A 21,678-nucleotide genomic window follows, 5' to 3' on the forward strand; every position below is an offset into this window, starting at 1 on the left:
ACTCTTTCAGAAAGTACAGAAAGTTTGCTTTTGTGATATTAGGTTTATAATGCAATCTCTCACTTTCCCAACCCCACATAAAATTTATGTGCATTTTACCTGGAAAACCACTCTTGATTTTTCTAGGAGGTAAGTTCTCATGTTAGCACCAATGATTCGATACCTCTTATCAAAACCAATTTCAATGTACTTCCCAAAACGACTGCTGTTGTCATTCCGCGTGGTTTTGGCGTTCCCAATAGACTGTGAGGGTTGAGAGATAAAGGGCTGTAAGCAGTCTCACAACAGCATTGCCAAAAGGTCATTGAAACCATACTTGCAAGAAGGCTAGCCCCTTGATTCATGAGTATAGATTCTCACACACACACAACTTACTCTTGGCAATATTCTCAAAAAAGTCATGTTGCATAGGAAGATTTCTAAACATACACACAGGTAATTAACAGGCACAAGTTAGGCCTCAGCATGTGAGAATTAAAAACCTGTCTTATGGCAACAGAAGAAAGCATTTCTTCTTATACTACATAATAGAATGTATGGATTCCACTGTGAGGAGATACGGTGATGGCATCATGTCCTGCTGTTGGCATCACGTCCTACTTGGAAGATTCCCGGAAGCATCTGGTTGGTCACTGCAGGAAACAGGATGCTGTAGACCAGAGGTGTCAAACTCATTTGTTACGAGGGCCAGATCTGACATAAATGTCACTCTGTCGGGCTGGACCATGCGTGCCATAAAATGTAATGCCAGGTACCAGATATATAAACTTTATAAAGGACACAGGCAAACCCAATTAACAATATTATTTTTTACTCAAAATACAAACAAAAGCAATTGATTCCTAGCAGTGAAAGCAATTGATTTACTGGGGAACCCACAAAAACCCCAATAAATCTATTTAATCATATGAAATACTAGGTTTTTCCCAAGGGATATCATAAAAGGGGGAGTACCTTATATTTCCATACATACCAGCTGCTTGCGGGCCAGGTAAGAGCCTTATGTTTGATAAGGTAAGGGCCTTATGTTTGATACCCCTGCTGTAGACAGACCTTTGGTTTGACCCAGCAAGAGATCTTCTTATGTTAAAGGGGAAACCAACTTTTATTGCAAACAATTGTATATTATTCACACTATCAACTTCTGTACCCCTGACCTTATTCCTGCATCCCAGTACAGGGGTCAGGGAACCTCATGAGAAGCATGATGTGGAATAAGTAAGCAGTTAAGAAGACTGTTTAAACACTAGCAACATCATATAAGTATTCCTTAATAATGTTTGTGTGCTCAAGTTGCCAGTCTCAGATTCAAAAACATGGCAGGCACTGTGTAAGTCTCCAGCAATCCAACCAACAGAGGTGAGGTGAATGGCAACTGTACGCTAAATGTGGTACAAAACTTAATCTTAACTGCAGATCTCTAAAAGCAGCCACAAGTTTGGGACAGAATTTAGGTAATAGTGGCACAGATCTGCAGATCGTCCTATGTCGTTTTTACAACATGCTTTCTATTATTTTCATCTATAATCTACCTTTCTCACTGGAACCCCAGGTGGATTACAAGCATGATAAAACACAACTTTTCAGCCAATCAGTAGGTGGATTACAAGATTTGACATCTGAATTCAACAGCAAAGATTCCTAACAAGACAAAATAATGCAGTTGGGCTGGAATTGCCGGGGGGGGGGCACACAATAGATGCAAATGTATCTGTTTAAACAGGACAATCAGTGTAAAACAGACTTTATTCCTAATAAAAGCTACCTTTTGAGCTGAACCTTTACACGGCAGCTTTGCTCCTGAAACTGTCAAGAGTGGGCTCACTTCACACGAGGCAAAGGTGAACACACATGCCCACTCATTAGCCCATTCGGTGCTAATAAGCATTTAGTAAGATTATTTTGAAGTTCCACACAACACTGCAAACCAGGCACAATTACCTTGTCAGGTACGGTATCTCAAAACCACCTGTGCTAAAGTTGCATTAGAAAAGATACTGTCATCTCTGCTTTTGTTTGTGCATCAAGGAATACTTAGAGGAAAAAAGGATATATATTTCTAAGTTATTAAGAGAGAAACAGTGTTCGGGTTGCATGTTTTAGAAATCAGTCCTTTCTTTGAAAATTCTGTATCCTGAAAACAACGGTACCATTCAGCAGAGTGGTCATTTCTCTAAATTTTGTTCTGTACTGCATGAAATGGACTTTAGCTTTCCTAGTCTGATAGTATACCAATATTTATTTAACTGTGATAAGATTTCCAATATTGTATGCAGCTTTAAACACAGGAAAGCAGATAAGGCCAAACAAACAATGAAATCAATTGTCTATTAAAGGTATCCACAATAAACACAAGAAAGGTGAAGAGTCTGTTGAACTGGACCCTTTTACAGAGAGCTACATAACTATGAAATGAACTTGCTTCAATAGTGGGTGTCAACAAAATGACCGTTCTAACACTTTGGGTTTATTTAGATGGTACTTGTCCCTGAAACCCATATGTACAGTAAGACTGGGAGTAGGTCCCAGATTCACACACTAGAAATTAAGTTTAGGATGGTAAACACCAAGTTCTGAAATTGCACCTGGTCCTGAGGTTTCATTTTGACTTTCCTACCTTAGAAGTAAAAGGGTCTGATCATTTCAAACACTGGCAAAGTACTGTTTGTTGATGGGAACCCTCCCCATATAGGCACCCCATGCCCTTTACATCCCTTTTACATGTTCCTCCACTCTCTTACCTCCATTATAGGATTAGAAGCCAATACCTTCTCTTCAACATTTGCTTCACTGGCAGACCCACTTACAGTGGCAAAATATCTCATTGCATACTTTGCAGAGACTGTCTTTCCAGCTCCAGATTCCCCACTTACAATGATTGACTGGTTCCGTTCATCTCTGAAATAGAAGCAAGTCAGTTTCAGCTGCTCTCTGAAGCAGTATGTGGAGAATATGCATACAGATACAAAATGTAGCAAAAACAAATGCAAATAGTGTATTTATGGAATCCTGTAGACATTTGCAGTATCTGCTTTTAGATTAAAATATCTAAGCTTCCTCTGCTTTTATATAAACCAGTTTCCCTTTTGGACCAGCAATATTTGCATTCATAAGCTCCTTATACAAAAGCATTTCAAAAGAAAGTATTTTCCAACACTGTATCTCTGTGTGTTACTTCTAGACTGCTTTGCTTCATTTCTCTTATCATTACTAAACAAGGACTGGCAGAGTTTCCCACATACCAGGGTGCAACATCACTGCAGCAGAGTAATTTCAATTGATGACAACAGAGCGACAGAAAAAACGCAACTGACTAACTTGCCCTTTTTGTTACTTGCACTTCATTAACATATCCAAAGAGGGACTTTTACACCTGTTAGGAGATGCAAAAGGAGGCAGATAAGGGATCTGATGGGGAAAGCATGAAGAACGAGAAGTGCATTTAAGTTCCTTCTCTTGTTCCACCCTCATCACTACAACCAAAACAAATCTAACTTCCATGGAAATCAATGGGGACTTAAATACATAAAACCGTACCTTTTAACCTCACCCATTCCAATGTGATGTAGGCACAGTTCACTGCCACTAGATTGCACTCATGACTGCAGAAGGCCAGATGTACAACCAAGCAAAAGTTATTAACGGAAGTGACAATAACTGGGCAGAACTGGAAATGCCAATTCAGCACCTGTCTGTGAAAAGGTGAAACTCAACTTCTCCTGCATACCCATTTCCGGGGGTGGGGGTGGGGTGGGGGATGCAAAATGCAATGCAATGCATCGTTTCCCTTAAAGATTTAGACACTGGAATTAAGAGTGGTGTGCATACTGAGAACAACAGTCTGTATTTTAAGCACATATACCAACTCAACTCCCACACCCATTTTGGAGGGAGCCAGGAAAAGTGCACACACCATACCACACTGCAATGCAATACTGACTGGGAACTTGGGAGATCACAGGGAAAGACAACATGTACTTTAACAACCTAATTTGCTATTTGAGGCTCAAATCCTGTCCAACTCCTACAACCCGTCTTCCAAGGGGGAAGGAGCCTGAGATTTCAGGGGAAAAGCTAGTAGGCATGTTCACCTCATATTTCACATTCTAACTTTAGCTTAACCTCCAAAATCCATTTTCAAAGAGGTTCAAGACCAAGCAACTGTACTGTACAAGTACTGTCTGCACCATGAGAAGCTAAACTTTGAGTAAAACAGATTATAAATGCTATCAAGTCCAGTCCCAACCTACAATATCAACAGGTTATCAAAGGTGGTTTGAGTTCATGATGGTGGCTTTCTGTTGATGCTTACTTCCGGTTTCTACTGGCATTGAACTGTGGATATTGTTCACTTAGCTGATTTATTCTTTGATTTTTTCATGCTGGTTGTTGTGACTGTCTGTTCAGTCTTGCATATCACTAAACATTGTGATTTTAATTTTGATCTTGTTTAAAGCCACTTCAGGGGTAATGCCCAAGTGAGGAATATACGTTTTAAAGAAAGAAAGGATACTCTTTCCTAATACCATCTGGCAAGTTCTTGACACAGAGCGACTCTATATAAGCAGAATAAACTGGAGCTGTCTATTCTACACTGAATATCCACGCTGAACAAGAAGAGTTCATTGTGCGTCTTTTCCACAGTCCTTTCAGACTTGGTCTCCACCCCACCCCCATCCAGGTTCAGAAGGCTCCAAGGCTTTAACAGTGAGTATTTATAAGAGAGTATTTATTTCCCAAAAGCGTGAAGTTTGGCCAGGAGGAGTCCACTGGCAAAAGCTTATGTCTTTCATTATAAAGAGTTGTTCTCCAAGAGGTGTTCTTTTCCGTTTAGTAAAACTAATTTTGTCAGCACGGAGTGGAATCATACAATCTATCCTGGCAATTTGTTCCAGCATCCAATAACTGTTGCAGACATGATCCCATCACGAATCAGAGCAATATCATACAATCTATCCTGGCAATTTGTTCAAGCATCCAATAACTGTTGCAGACATGAACCCATCTTGGCCTCTCGTGTTCATCACGAATCAGAGCAGAGCTTATATGCAATGCCAGAAGAAGATTGTGTGCTCTAAAGCCCAACTCCCTGGGATCTGTTCTCAGTGGAAAGAACTCCCCACCTTTTCTGAGGCATGTATTCTGATGAGGCTGACATGTCCTCTGCTGTGGCTGGCACTGGTATGATGGGAGGATCCCCAGAGAACAGTGAATTTTTAGGGATGAATCATCATCTAATGATGCTGACAAAGAAACATTATTGGAAGCAGGGGATGGGCAAAGCTCAGGCCCTTAAAGTTATTCCTTTTCCTTGCCCGTGTCTCAGTGGCTACTTCCTGAGAAGGGCCAGGGGCCAGCCCTCCCCCCCATTTCCAGCACCTTTGATGTTCCACTCTTCCCCTTCTGACACACAAGTGCCCAAACTTGGGTTCTGGGTTTTAAAACCAAGCATGTAGTATGTGCAGTGGTTAGTGTTTTGGATCTGGGAGACCCAAGTTCAGATTCCTACTTTGCCATGGAAACTTGCTGGGTGACCTTGAGCCAGTCATACACTCTCAGCTCACTGTTATGATGACTGAAATTTACTGGCAGTCCTAATTGGAGTTTTTTAAACTGTGGCCTTGTATGTGTTTTTAAAATAGTTGTTTTATTTATATGGTAAGCTGCCTTAAGTTCCGCAAGGGAGAAAGGTAATAAATAAATAAACAATATAAATAAAGTGGAGAAGGGGAGAATGTTGTAAGCCATATGAGGGGGTCCCCATGGGGGAGAAATCTCAGGCATCAAAGAAGAAAATAATATTTGGGGTGGCACAAGGGAAGCAAAGAAAAACAGGTTGCTTACCTGTAACTGGTGATCTTCGAGTGGTCATCTGTGCATTCACACCCATGGGGTCTAGTGTGCACGCGCTGGATCGATCGGCATTGTAGCAAGCTCTTTAACGGATTTTCGCACCCGTAGAAGCTGACAGCAGCAGGGAAGGAGGGCGGGTGGTGTGAATGCACAGATGACAACTCGAAGAACACCAGTTACAGGTAAGCAACCTGTTTATCTTCGACGTGGTCTCTGTGCTTCACACCCATGGGTGAATGCACAGATGACCACTCGAAGAACACCAGTTACAGGTAAGCAACCTGTTTATCTTCGACGTGGTCTCTGTGCTTCATACCCATGGGAGATTAGTGAGCAGTATCCTACCTGGAGGAGGGTGCTGGCAGGTCCTTACTGCATAGCCAAAGATAGAATGCGACGTCCCATGTCTGTATTAGAGTTCTTATGGACGTCTAGGACGTAGTGGCTTATGAAGGTATTAGGCATGGCCCATGTAGCGGCTTTGCAAATGTCCATTAGGGAAACTCCCTGGAGGAAGGCAGTGGAAGCCGCAACAGCTCGAGTTGAATGGGCCCTGATCGGGCCAGGCAATGGCTGTTTGGCAATCAGGTAGCAGAGGCAGATGAGACCCGCAATCCACCTCGAGAGGCGCTGAGCCGTGATGCGAGTCCCCAGCCTTGCTGGTGCGTAAGAGACGAACAGTTGGGAGTCACGTCTTGTTGGACGGGTTCTGTTCAGGTAGAACAGGAGCGCATGTTTCACATCCAAGGTGTGTAACAGTCTGTCCTCTGAGGATGTTGGAGCCGGGAAGAAATCCGGGAGGAAGACCTCTGCCAGTAGGTGGAACTCTGACACTACCTATGGCAGGAACGAGATGTCAGGTACGATTCGGACACCGTCTGGCAAAAAGGACAAGTAAGGCGTGGCATGTCTGAAAGCCAGCATTTCTCCAACTCGCCTCGCAGAGGTGACAGCAACCAGAAAGTCCGTCTTCCATGACAGGAATTTCAGGTCGCAAGTTGTGAGTGGCTCAAAGGGTTTTCTCGTGAGCTGACAAAGAACTACACTACCAAGAGCCAATCGTTGATGTACGGGTAGATGGAGATACCCTTGAGATGAAGGAAAGCTGCCACCACAATCATAGTCTTTCTGAAGACTCTTGGGGCGCTTGAAAGGCCGAATGGCAGGGGTGTATATTGGTAATACTGTTGACCAATTGCGAAGCGTAGGTATTGGTGGTGGGAGGGGTGGATGGTGAGGTGGAAGTACACGTCTTGGAGGTCGAGGGTGGCCATCCAGACATTTCTCTGGAGGAGTGGGATAATCTGCTGCAAGGACACCATGCGGAAGTGGTGGTAGGTCACAAAGCAGTTCAGCGCCCTTAGATCTAATATGTGTCGAACGCCTCCATCCCGCTTTGGAACTGTGAAATAGCGGGAATAGAATCCCTTCCGTGGAGACATGGTGGTACCGGCCCGATGGCTCCTTTGTGCAGAAGGACGGACACCTCCTCTAGGAGAGGTGGGGAAGGGGGTGTGGAGACGAAGACAGGTGTAATGGGGTTCTGGTGGAATTGGATATGGTAGCCTCGGGTCACGATGGAGAGCACCCATTCATCCGTGGTGATATGACGTCAGGTGTGAAGGAAGGGAGAAAGATGGGTTTGAGCTGAGCTGACTCGGTGGGAGGGAAGACAAAAACCATGCTTTGAAGACTGCTGTCCGGATCCAAACCTGGGTTTTTGAAAGGTTGGTTTTTGGCCTCCCAAAGACGTACGTGGTCTCCATTGTTCAAGAAGCTGACGTGGAGGGTGACGTGTCAATTCCGATGTGAATCGATGCCGGGAGCCTCTGACACCGTCGATGTCGATGACGGGGAAGGAGAGGGAGAAGCCTCTGCATCCATAGGACGAGTAAGGAGCTGTACCATCTCGATATCGGAGTAAGGACGGTCCTCTAATTGTTGTATAGGGGAGTCCAGTAGCTGAATGGTTGGTATCGGTGGAGGGGCATGGAACTCTGATGTTAGGGCTGCCAAATGTGGGCGGGGGCAGGGAATCCCCCGTTTTGAAGCCCCGATTTCCGACACAGCGGAATCGGGGCTCGGGTGAACCCCGCCCCCGGCGTGCGCGTCACTAGCAAGTGACGTAGGCACGCAGGGCACGGGGCCACGGCCATATAAGGGAAAACTCTATGGGTTTACCTTGTATGGCCGTGGCCCCGCTCCCAGTGTGCCCAGCATGCCTACATCACTTCCGGGTGGCGCGTGCACAGCCCCGACACTGGCCGGGAGCCCCCGACTCCCGGCGAAGATGGAGTTGGCAACCCTATCTGATGTCGATACTGCTGTTGAAGCGGGAGGCACTTTTGGGGCATCACCCAGTGCAGGCACCGCTACCTTCCCCTTCTTTGCCACCTTTAGGGACTTAGAGGAGCCCTTTTTTGCGGACTTGTACTCCTTACTTGGCTTGGGCTTCTTCTTCACCGGAGTGGAAGCGGAGGATTGTGCCTTCGATGCCGGTGGTAGGGACTTAGAGGAGCCCTTTTTTGCGGACTTGTACTCCTTACTTGGCTTGGGCTTCTTCTTCACCGGAGTGGAAGCGGAGGATTGTGCCTTCGATGCCGGTGGTTTTGATGTTGGTTGACCGATGTCAGAGGCAGGCCTCGATGCTGGAGTCGATGTCGATGGTCTCTCGGACTCCATCGCTGAGGGAGGATGTAACGCCAACTCAAGGAGCACCACTTTAAGGTGCGCAGATCGGGTTTTTTGTGTCTGGTTAGAAAACCTGGCACAGTGCCGGCAAGACTCAGGTCGATGAGACTCCCCCAAACAAAAAATACAAAGGGTGTGGCGGTCAGGTGAAGCCAGTTTGCTGCCACAACCCTTACAGCGGTTGAAAACCCCCCACTTCTTCTCCATAAAAAATACCAGGAGAAGGAAAAAGAAGGGGCGGGGAGCCCAAAGGCTAAACTGAGGTAAAACTGGCAACTTCCCCCTCAACATAAAAAACAATTTTTTTCAGTTTTTTTTAAAGAACAAACGAAGAAGAGTGAGAAAAATAATAAAACTGAGGAAAAAATCCAAACAGCCATGAGGCAAAGTAGCCAAAAAAGCGAACCAATCAGACCGACATGGAGCCATCCTTCCTGAGCTAAGACAAAAATGTGTGAGCCAGAGGCTAAAAAACTGTGAGATAGCTCACACTAATTCAGCTTAGAGGGAACACTGCCTGGGACATCTATGAAGAAGACCATACTTAACAAATAAGTCAGTCTTGGAAGTACATTCTCACTGACTGATATTAAATTCAGAGAAGTTCGTGTAGGAGGATCTGCTCCATGCAAAGCCCCACCATCTTGAGACATCTAGAACTTTCAAATCCAAGTATTTCTTGTCACTTATAAAATTAGGAATATGAACCAAGGAACAAACAAAGGTTCATCTAACCAGCATCCTGTTTCCCACAGCAGCCATCCAGATGCCCTCAGAAGACCTACAAAAACAGGACATAAGATCCAGAATTTCCCTCAATGTTGCCCCTCAGCAAATGGTAATAAAAGGGGTAGACTGCTTCTAAACTTGGAAGTTCATTTCAGTTACTACAACTAATACTCATTGATGGAATTACCCTCAAAACTTTAATCTAATCCCATTTTAACTCCATCTATGCTTTTAAAGCAAGGAATGAAAGGCACGCGGTATCTAAGCGAATTACCTCCCTGGAGTCCCCTCTTGCTACAGGGTTTTTTCTTTTCTCGGTTATTTAGTTGCCTCTGTTTTCTAATCTGTTCTCTGCATTCATACAGGAAATGCACACAAAGCCGTCCTGCCTGTCATTTTGCTTTTCTATTGGTGCCATTATCTATCTATCAATGGCCAACCTGCAGACAGAAAAGTTCCTGACCTGCAATTTATTATCTTCCTTCTCTCCCAATCCATTTTAACAAAACTGCTGTTCCTAAAGGGGCCTTTCTGTTTCTCGGCAGTGGCCTGGCTCATAAATTGACTGTATATCCTTAATTGTTATTAGGTCTGGGGTTTTTTTTTCCAAAAAGAGGCGCCGGAACTCTCAAGAGGGAAATAAACTTTTCAATCTGTATACTGAAAAGTCACGGATTTATAAACATTTTAAAAAGAATTTTGTCAAAGAGGTTCTGGAACTCCGTTCTGGCATGTTCCCCCAGAAGAAAAGCCCTGATTGGTACCAACCCATGTCTTTTTAACGCCATTACAGGCCGAGAAGAAATCTTCTTTCAGAAACTGCAGGTCTAAAGGGATAGTTCAGCTTCAGAGATGTTATGAAAATGCATCATCTACCAACGGACCAGAAACTTTCAAGATGCAAAAGCACTCAAGAGCCACTGGCCAGATCCCAAGGAAGGCATATGATGCAGCAGCCTGGCCACAGCTATGCAGGGATAGACCCAGACAGTGTCGAGATGGGAGAGTGCTTGGAAATCCCCTGCATGTCCCCTTGAGTTTCATCAAGTCAGGATTTAAAATAACGAACGAACATGCGATTGAGATATTCTGTGGTACTTGAGATAAAGCAGACATGATGGGAGCTCTTTTATGTACTTATTTATTACATCAAATCCTGCCTTTCTTTCGTCATAGAATTCAAGACAGCGCACCCAGGGTTGTATCCAGGCAACAGCCAGACCAGACTCTAAAGGCAGCTGTATCATATGCCCTGAGACCATGCCGTGCTGTAAAAAAGCCAAAAAAGTACCCTGATATGGAGAAGCAGAAGCAAAGATGACATGGGAGATCAGAGATCAGATCTTGCAACTTTTTTTTGGTGGTGGTGGTAATGACAGAGGGCCTTTTTAAAATCCTCCCCTCCCCTGCACCCTTTCCCCAATCAACATTCCACACACGCACACCCCAAGCTGCTGTTAGCCCAGCCACGGAAAAGATACAGACTCTGTCAAAACAAAACAGATCATGAGATCTGATCACAGACCTCCTGCAGCTCACGCTTTCCAGCAGCTTCTTGCCAAATCCTGCTCCTACAGAATGCCTAACTGTAACCTTTGACTGAAGTATATCCCCCCTTCTGCAGAGCAAGGACACTGTGAAGACTCCTAGTTTAACACAATGGGCTTATCTGCTACCACGGCAAGAGAACTAGCACTGCAAGCAGGAACATATATATCCTTGTTGGCCACCTATTTGTAGTCTGATTCATGAAATGCTTATGTACTGGGCGGTGGGGGGGGAGAGGATCAGCTTAAGCATGCAGCTGGTGGAATTCTAAATCAGGTCAGATCCAAATGTAGACTACAGTTTCCAGATGAATCCTGAATTTACGCCACCAGTACAATGAATCCAAAGCTTTTTTTAAGGCAAAGCAGACAATGTAATTTTTAAAAAAATCTTAGGAAACAAGACTACACAGACAGGAAAAAGGGTCACAAACACAATCCCTGTCAGAACCATTCTGCTTTCCTCAAACAATCTAGAACAGCCAAGAAGTCTACATTCCACAAACCTGGCCATTTGTTTATAAGCTTCCTCTGCCACAGCAAAGATGTGCGGGTCCATATCCCCCATGTTCTGGCCACTGTACGCATTGATGATATCTTCGCCATAGATAGGCAGCTGTTCATAAGGATTTATGGCCACTAAAACTATGCCTGTGAAATAAAAAATCAGATGTCACTGGTAAATATTAAATAAAGCAGCAATTTTTATTTTAAAAAGAGACAGAAAAAGAACAACTTGAGATGAGAGAACTTTTTAAACTTTTCTCTTTTTATTTGACAAATTATTTGTTTAAAGAAACAGAAACTGTCAGGAGCATAACAGAAACCAGGCAACGAAGTTTAATTCTGGGTATAGGCTTTCATATGCATGCACACAAAAGCTTACACCCAGAATTAAACTTTGTTGGTCTTAAAGGTGCCACTGAACTCAAACTTTGTTCTGTTGCTTCAGACCAACACGGCTACCCATCTGAAGAAACCAGGCAAACAATGAACCATTTATTTCCCTGGCAACATTTACACTGTGCACTAATGCTTCTTAACTAGCCTTCATCTCCATGAGGAGGACCATGCGTCATCAGAAAAGCATACACAGACAGTCTCGGGGCTCAGGCTCAATCCAGGCATCTCCAGTTGAAAAATGATCTCATGCAGCAGGTCTTTGGAACAACCTTCGTCTGAAATCTTGGGAGGAGGCTGCCAGTCAATGTTACACTGGGTTAGATGGGCCAATGGTCAGAGTGTCTACACAAGGCAGTCTGAGGAAATTATTAATTCAACCAAAGAAAGGTAACACAGTGTGGTCCACTGATGACATCGGACATTTTGGCTCCTTGAGTACTCACCACAGAAAACTGGATTGCTATTAAATGACCATCTCCCTTGTTGGTCACTACTAAAATGATGCTCTGATATACATGTAGGAAGATTGTAAGAGCCCAGCTATTCACTGCGTTTAAAGTACCCAAGCTCTGCCTGCTGAGTATTTTGAAGACTAGATGAAGCCACGCAGAATCTAGGCAAACACATAGGGAAGGATGAACCATCAAGGCACCTTTCTCTTTCCACTGTTTATCACCCTTTATCTTTTGTTCATATGCTATAATTTTAATCACACCCAGTGTCTTTCTGCTTAGCACCTCCTCACCCCATGCAGAAAAGGGCAGGTGGAGAAAAGGGCAACTAAAATGATTAAGGGGATGAACACCTTCCCTATGAAGAAAGGTTAAAGAGGTTAGGGCTCTTTAAGCTTGAAGAAATGACAACTGAGGGGTGACATGATAGAGGTGTACAAAATTATGCATGGGATAGAGAAGGTAGAGAAATAGGTACTTTTCTCCCTTTCTCCTGGGCAAGAACTCCTGGGGTAGACTCAGAACAGGTAAAAGGAAGTACTTCTTCACCCCAAGAGTAATTAACACGTGGAAGTCACTGCCACAGGAAGTGGTGGCAGTTACAAGCATAGACAGCTTCAAGAGGGGTTTAGATACACACATGGAGCAGAGGTCCATGTATGGCTATTAGCCACAAGGTATAGTCTCTCTGGGGCAGTGATGCTCTGTATTCTTGGTGCTGGGGGGTGGCAACAGTGGGAGGGCTTCTGGAGTTCTGGCCCCACTGGTGGACCTCCTGATGGCACCTGGGTTTTGGCCACTATGTGACACAGAGTGCTGGACTGGATGGGCCATTGGCCTGATCCAACATGGTTTCTCTTAAGTTCTTATGACTCGGGGGGAGGGGGTTTCAGACATTAAGCCAGGGAGAAAGAAGGCTGGGGTTTCTGCTTCCCTTTGAGTTTGCTTACTATCCCCTCCAGCTTCTGACTATCTTCAGGAAATCTTTCAGAATGCTCAGGTAGGCAGAGCTTGGCTCCCCATAACTAATTTGACTGTATTTAACATAATATATAGCCAGCTTCTAAGATTTAGGAATCCAGTGCCAAGATAGAACTCCTAGCAGAATCTAGCCATCTGTTTTCAGTCCTATTCTAAGTACCAGCTTCAATATTTATTCTCATAACTGGCCACTACACTTTATCACTTTTAATTGTCCTTCAGTCTGTATTGTTTCCCAAGCAGCTGCCTGCACTTCTTCCCATCTTTCAACATGGTCCTGGGAACTAACCAAGGAGGATATGGTTAGTTTCTCCCACCTGCCAAAATCAGAAGCAACCCCCCCCCCACAGCAGTTATAGTTTAATCAGTAGCTCAACCAGGTTCTTTCCTGTCCCAGCAGCCTCAGCACCACTCCTGACATTAATGAAAGAGAGAAACAAATCCTGACAGGCTCACTCAGTAAGAACTGTTCCCCATTGTGCAAGGGCATGCAGCATTTTCATACAATGAGCTAATATATTTTTGAATAATTTTGAAAAGGCATATTACTGAGTATGAATGACTTCATATTTTTCTGCCATTTTAAACACAGTGTCTGGACAAGACATACAGGCCCTAAAAGCTTGTGACAAGACACTGCAGCCTGCCATATTTCCTTTCCTGCAGCTGCTCCACTCCCTTATGCAGAAAGGAACTCACACCTGAACGATTTACAATAATTCTCCCTCTGTTTTCTACATCTCCTTTTCTTTTTCCCTCTCTTCTTTTCTATAAGTTTCATTTTAAAAACCTCTGCAAAAAAATTTTATACCATACACATCTGAAGAAGTGAGCACGAGCTCACAAAAGCTTAGGCTGGAACCAACTTGGTTAGTCTCAAAAGGTATCACTTGATTTCTGTCTTAGTTTGCTACAACAGAGAAACACAGCTGCCCTTCGGAAATCATTATCCATCTGAAAGGAAACACTACAGTTAGGTATGAACAGAGAATGTACAGATCTTAAAGCAGGTGAGCCAGCTATGGCCATTCCTGAGCAGAAAAGATCTTGCCACTGTGGTGCATGCCCTGATAACATCTAAATTAGATTACTGCAATGTGCTCTACATGGGGTTACCCTTGAAGACTGTTTGGAAATGTCAGTTGGTACAGAATGCTTCTGGGTCCAATTCAAGGTGCTGATATTGGCACTGCCGTGTCAGTCGGGACCCTGACTTGGGTCAAAAGGCAGCATAGAAAACTTTAAATAAATAAATACATTGAAGCACAGTGCTCAATGGCAAAATGAAACAGGAGTCCAAGAGTACCTTAATGGCAGTTAATCATACTAAGTTTTCAAAATTAATAGCAGAGGTGTCACATCGTATACTAGCAGAACTTTAAATCTCTTTCAATTCTGATAAATTTCTCCAGCTTTCCATCTGCAAGTAGCTACAGAGTAATGCGACTGAACAACAACAACAAAATGCTTAATTTAAAACACAAAAGTCGGTAGCTAGCCCAGGTGACCTGAAACCATGCAAGCACTGGCAGAGCTCACCTGGGAAACAAGTGGTTCCCCCCCCCCTCCACTGCAAGAGAAGCATCCCCAAGCGATCAATTGCACTTACCATTTCCCAAGGGCGGGGGCGGGGAACAAACAATAGTAACACTAAGAGATGGGGGGAAGGGGGGGACAAGAGCTCTCTAGAGTCTCTTGAAATGGTTCCAGTGAAAATAGGTATATACTCAAGTGGTTTTATGTACAGGCAAAGTAGCATTTTCCAAATTACATCACTTGCTAAAATGCTGTTGTTAACTCATTAAATACTCAGGGCTAAATCTAATTAAACTCAACCAAATCAAAAGAGAAACACTTCAACTTCATTGCTCCACAAGTTAACAGAGCTACAATATTTTCATCTAGCAGGATGACAAATGTCTCTTGGGCCCCAAAGAAAGATATGGTGGGCCATTTTTTCTTTATAAACAGCAACTTAGTATTTTGCAATAGTTTTATACAATATTCTAACAACAATGCAACAATACAGGCATGTATTAAAATAAGCACATGTTCCTGTGTTCCAGTAATGGTAAATCTCAACCTTTATTAACCTCAACTTCAGTTTTATCTCTCAGGCAGCTGGTCTGGTCTGTGTTGCAACAAAAACAAAGAGTACTGTGACACCTTAAAGACCAACAAAGGCCCCAGTCCCACAGGCCAAATATCGCGGGGGGGGGGGAGGTGTGGCTAATTGCCCTGGTGCAGTTTGATGCGCGATTACGCGATCAGACGTGCCGGCGGCACACCACAGGTCCTTCCCTTGGCGCCAGCGTATAAATGAGGGACCGGAGGGGAATGCCGCGCGCCAGCGCTATCACACCACGGGCGTCTGGAGGCAGCCCGTGGCAAACGTTTACTAGTACCTTGGAGGTACTAGTTTTTTTAAGGCACACTGTCGGCGGTAAGCCATGGGTGCACTCCACTTCCCAGATGTTGGGGTGTGATCGTGCCCGGATAATCTGCCCACCATCCGTGCCTCTCCCGGGGCAACTTTGCCGTGTGACCAGGGCCAAGATATATCATAGCATAAAACTTTGTGCATTAGATGCATGAAGCATTTTCCTCAGTTGTATTTATTCTGTCAAACGTGGATAATGCATAATGTATCTGAAGAAGTGGACTCCAGGCCTCAAAAGCTTATGCCACAAGAAACCTCTCCGTCTTTCAGGAAGGTGCTGCAAAACTCTTGGGTGTTTCTAAAGCCAAGCCTGCAAAGTGGCCTGTTTAGTTAAGACATCCAGTACAGTGCAATGGAGACAGCATGTGGGGTGTAGCACTTGGAGTGTCTCACTAGGATCTGGAAGAACCAGGTTTAAATTCCCACTCTGCCATGGAAGCTTCCTGGGTGACCCTGAGCCACTGAGTGACCCTGAGTCTGTGGGCCAAACAGAGCTGTTGTGACAATAAAAATGATGCTGTAAGTCTCTTTGGTTCTCCACTGGGGAGAAGACTGAGGTTAAATATAAAAAAAAATTAAGGAGTGAGGAACAATGCTAACACTGTATATGGTGAAAAATGTCAGAGAAACAGATGAACAACTCTTAACATCTCTAATTTTTTCAGAATCACAGGACTGCTGTGAGGACAAAAACAGAAGAGTACTTGCTAACTCATATTGAATTCTCAAAGTAACACCCTGAATGGGCTATTTGAAAGAAAAGCAAATTCACCCTGAATCTTCAGAGTTACGTAGCTATCCAAAACAGCCAGCAAAGTAAAGAAACCTGGTTCTGTGCTTACCGCAATATGTATAAATGAGCTTTGAGTCTATAAATCGAACTTTGAGGTTATGGAGAACAGCAGGTTCATGGAGATAGCTGAGTGCGGTCAGGTCATTTTCACCCACAAGTATGTCTGGGTTTCGCAGGGGTGGAAGCTCCTTACTTTTAGGACCAAGCTTATATTCAAGATCCTGAAAATTAAATTATATACATTTCATTTCATTTAAAGAGGTATGGTCAGGCTTTCTATGTGTAGTTCACTCGCTGTATGGCCTAGAAATGTTGAAACCAGGAGATGCATGCATACAATTATCATCCAAAGCATTATATGATTAAAATCCACTAGGTGACCATACAACCCAGTACATGCCTGGAACTCCATGGTGGGTTAAGGGTCCCCAAACACTGGGCAGGAGATGCAAAGGACAAAGAGCTATGAGGAGCCAGTCACAGCAATTGGACAAGATAAAGACAGAAAGGATCCACAAAGCATGTTGTGGCAGGAAGCAACATCTTTGCTGATGGGGCAACAGGGATGCCCCCCCCCCCAAAGTTATGCCAAGCCTGTATTTTGGGGGGAAAGCACCCGTATCACACCTGTACCTGTATCACACTACAGCAATTTCCATCGGTGCTAAACAATGAGATACTAGTGATAAGACATCACATTACCTTGCCATCTTCCAATCTAAGATGGAGGACTTTGTCTCCTGGTTTATAATTTTTCAGAAGTTCTGCTGACTTCCAGACTACTTCTGGATCAGGGATCCAAATCCTTGCATACTGCAAAAGAAAACAGAAGTTGGACTCTTTCCTGGATTTTCACAGATAATTTATGTTAAGACAATGGGAATAGTCAACCACATACCCCCACACAAATCACAGTTCCTATTTTCCGGTTTTCAACCATCGCAAGATGGCGGGGAGGGGGCATTATGGTCACCTGATGAACAGTATACTGCAACCCACCTCCTTATTGACTAGAAATTTTTTTAAAATGATATTTGTAATCCACCTTGGATCCCAGTGAGAAAGATGGACAGCAAATGAAACTACTACTACTTTCACAGTCTCACAAGCCTTAACACAGATACGTGTCGTTCCCTGATATGCGATTTTGATTATTATGCATATAAAAACAACTTAAATTACAACTAAGTCTTGAACAGTACTGAACTCCATGGGAATCATTTAATGTCCCTGGGTATGTCTTCCGTGCCTCAGGACAGGGAAAAGGGCAGGAACAATCAACACATATTCTTCAAGAAGACTTCTGAAGTTCTTTATAAATAATCCAGTTTAACAACAATGGATATCTAAATGTATGGATTGCATTTGGTCAGGAAAAGGCAAGGTATATAAATATTCTAAATAAATAAATATAGGAAATCAATGATACCTTTAATCACCACCACCCCACTTCTAACTTCTCTAGTCCTCTTTAACTCTTCCTTTCTTCACCTCCAGAGACCGTTCAGTTCTACTGACAGATTTTCATACTCTTTGGTTTCATTCATTTCATGCTCTTCCCCGCCCCCTCTCTATGGATCTTTAAACCAATGGGACAGTTTCAGTGCAATTCTATGTAGGCTTAATCTCCATTAAAATAAGTGAGCTTAGACTAATTTTACATAAGGCTGTACAGCTTTAAATGTGTGATGCTGTATATGTGTGTGTGAGGCAGACAAATTTCCCTTGCAAACGCAGCACACAGAATATAAATGATGCATTTTATGTTTGTAAATTATTAATACAAGGTATTTGTAAATTTCAAGAGGCTGAACACCATAATGAATTAGTACTTACTGAGCAATATATATACACATTTTGATTTTTGTTAGTCTTACAATCAAATACCTGTTTTATTGATGTAAATCCCCAAAGAACAGAATAGCTTAAAAGATATACAGGTTGGAGTTCTTTTTATTTTCTTTCTTTAAGTTCTCAAAATCTGTTGCTCTCAACAGTAGGTTCCCTACCCCATTTTCTGCCTATATCAAACCCTGTCTCTTCCTAAGGTCACAAGCTCTTTAGGTACAGGCTGATCATTCAATAATGCTCTCGATTGCAGAAACTACTGCTACTTTTTTCTTGGCCTTTTTGCCTCTTCCTTCTCATCCAACAGGCTTTTTCCAACTGTCTAAACTCCTCTTTTCTTCTCAGTACCTCTGTGACAGCTTGGAGTGGGGTAAGCAGGCACTAATATTTTTTTGTCAGGGAAATGCCTCCCACTCAACACAATGCAACCATCCTCTGGATGGCAGCATATTAATTTTTTTTCAGGAATACTTGAGGGCTACTGCCCAAACTTTCCCAGCATAAACAACCAAGCAGCGCATACAGAGAGGCCAGAGAAACAGCTATGTATTGGCCTGCCAGTGCTTGGCTTTCTTTACAGCTAGCCACCCCTGAGGTAAAGCTTGAGAGAGCTTCTGAGGCACAAACTCTGCCGTTCATTGTAGCGATGCCAGCCTCCAGATGGGACCTGGAGATCCCTTGGAATTACAGCGCATCTCCAAACTACAGAGATCTGTTCCCCTGGAGAAAATGGGTGCTTTGAAGGGTGGACTCTATGGCATTGTGCCCCACTGAGATCCCTGTCCTCCCCAGTCTCCATCCCAAAATCTCCAGGGGTTTCCCAACCTGGATCTGTTTGTCCCAGATTTAACAAGAAGGAAAACAGATTTTTAAAATAAAAACTAACAGGCTTACTTTACTGTGAAGAGGAAGTAAACTATAGTTGGCTAAGAACACCTCTCTCTATATGGAGCTCCATGAGAAAGTAAGATATGGAGACTATTTCGCAAATTATTCCTATTGTTTTAGAATGCCAGCAACTGCCAGATTACTCTTGCCTGCGAAAGCTGTTAAGCTGGAGGTCTCCAAGATTTCCAACTGATCTTGACTACAGAGATCAGTTCCCCTTAGCGTTGCCAACCTCCAGGTGGGGCCAGCTGATCCCCAGAGTACAGGGATCAGATCCCCTGAAGAAAATGGCAGTTTGGGGAGATGGTATCACATCCCTGCTGATGTCCGTCTCCTCCTGCAATCCTGCCCTCCCCAGAGGGATGCCAGCCTCCAGGCAGGGTCTCACCCCATGGAATTACAACTGATTTCCAGACTACAGAGATCAGTTCCCCTGGAGAAAAGGGATGCTTTGGAGGGTGGACTCTACGGCATTGTGCCCCACTGAGGTTCCTGCCCTCCCCAGGCTCCATCTCCAAAACCTGGATCTGGCAACCCTACCTCCCCAGGATCTGCTCCCAAATCTCCAGGAATTTCCAATCTGGAGTTGGCTGGCAATCCTATCTTAAACTAAAGACTTCTAAGCACAGACCTCAGTCTGCCTGGTATCTTTCAAACGTTCCAGAAAGACTACGCAGGAGAACCTTGAATCAGTGGGGGCCACTCCAGGCAAACACCCTAAACAGAGACTGGAGATAGAGCCAGATCCCCCTCTCTCAGGGACCTCTAAACCCTCTCTTATGGCTCTTTTTCCTCTGCCCACTCTCCCCCTCCCTTCTCCCTCTGAGTATTTCTGCTGACTTTGTCCACCAGGGTCCACAGGGGACAGGACAGGAAGGTATGAAAAAAGAGGATGGACTTGGCTCTATCAGCCACCCATGCCTCTGATATCTTCTACATTAGAGCCAAAAACACACACCTAAAATCAGTCTTAGGATAGAACATGCTCTGGAAGGTGTGAAATATAGTGTGGGGGGGGAACTAAAGAGAGGATGGAGGAAATGTACCTTCTCCAGCCCCTTAGAGCTTGGAGGGGAAAGATTTGGGTCCAGGGAAAATTATTTACTCCACCTGTTACATGATTCCTCCGGGGCTTTCAACTCAGACTTTCCCAGCAGTCCCCTTTGATAGAGACCTCTACGTGGCTGGCCCTGCAGCAGATGTGATGGGTACCAATGGTCTATGAGAAGAGGTACATGCAACATCTCCACTGCTGGCATTTCACAAAGCACAGAAGACTGTGCTGTTTACCCCCCAACCAAAGCAGTCTGGATGGGTACCAATGGTCTATGAGAAGAGGGATATGCAACATCTGCATTGCTGGCATTTCACAGAGCACGCAAGACTGTGCTGTTTACCCCCCAACCCAAGGCCTTTAGTAAACTGAGGGTCCGGTCACACGCAGAATTAGCCACACGATAGGGACGAATGCCGGGCAGATTTTATGGGCGTGATCACACGAAAACATCTGGCAAGTGTCCCGCACCCATCAGCAACCCGTATCGCCCGGCCGAAGAAGCAGAGTTAAAAGATACCAGGGAAAGTGCACTAGTTTCCAGAAAACACGGGGTGGGTAGGCGTCAGATTGTGGAAGCGCTGGTATCCCGTCGCATCCAGCGGTATGCACGCAAACGTGGAACTGCGCACAAATGCATACTGCTGAACTGCCTCGCCCTTCTTTGCCACGCTTCACCATCAACGTGTGATTGCGGCTGAGGGCATGTGCACGGAGTCTCGGGGGAAACGTCTGATCGCAATACTGTGCTTCAATTTGCTCCGGAGCAAAAAGCCTCGCTTCGCCCCCGGATTATCTCACTGGTATGACCGGGACCTGAAATGCTTCTTCCAACCTGCTGTTTAGGGATTTGCATTACTGTTTTCTTCGTGTTTTATGCAAAGAAGGTTTAACTGTTTTCTGATCTTGTTAACTGGCATACTCTTATCTCATTCTTTTGAAAAGGTTGGGTAAAAATGATTAAATTACACATATACAATTGCCATGTTCATTTCCAAGTAAACATGCAAAGAATCAATCAATCATGAGCTTTACTTCATTAGCTCACAGCCTTAGCAATTAAACACCAAAAATACCAACATCAGAGTTATAATGCAACAATCACAATAACAACAAAACCTCTAATATAGAGTTTTATAAATGACCACAACAAAAAATTGAGGCCAAGAATGCAGTAGCATGCCTTTTGACATGCTAAGCAAATCCTATAGTACAAAATTAGAGTCCAGAGACACCTTTACGACCAACAAATCAGCAAATCCTGATTTAACATGCACACAGATCCAGCCTTGACACCAGATGTTATGGGGGAAACTGAATCTTGCACAGCAGCATTCTTTGCAAAGTAAGCATAGCAGAGAGGCAGCTGAAGCCCTATTAGTACCCCACTGCCAGGCCGGGCGGAGGGACTGTGCCTAGGCTAACATGACTCTTCCCATGGCATTCCAAAGCTACCAGTTCCTGCATCGACTCCCAAGCCCAATGGATGGTCCTCCTAC

At 44.2% G+C, this 21,678-nt stretch overlaps 1 protein-coding gene across 1 annotated transcript in view; it reads right to left on the reverse strand.

Annotated features, from left to right (window-relative positions):
- The window catches only part of MYO5A (myosin VA), a 124,038-nt gene that overhangs the window by 71,597 nt on the left and 30,763 nt on the right, over positions 1-21,678 (reverse strand). Inside the window, exons 2-6 of the mRNA XM_015418672.1 lie at positions 17,092-17,202; positions 16,439-16,610; positions 11,327-11,471; positions 2,742-2,898; positions 100-243 (exon numbers count right to left, since the gene is read on the reverse strand). Coding sequence (XP_015274158.1) covers positions 100-243; positions 2,742-2,898; positions 11,327-11,471; positions 16,439-16,610; positions 17,092-17,202 — 729 coding nt within the window. The remainder of the gene's footprint in view (positions 1-99; positions 244-2,741; positions 2,899-11,326; positions 11,472-16,438; positions 16,611-17,091; positions 17,203-21,678) is intronic.

The sequence above is a fragment of the Gekko japonicus genome, unplaced genomic scaffold, assembly GCF_001447785.1.
Source record: "Gekko japonicus isolate JY-2015 unplaced genomic scaffold, Gekko_japonicus_V1.1 scaffold150, whole genome shotgun sequence".
NCBI lineage: Eukaryota > Metazoa > Chordata > Lepidosauria > Squamata > Gekkonidae > Gekko > Gekko japonicus.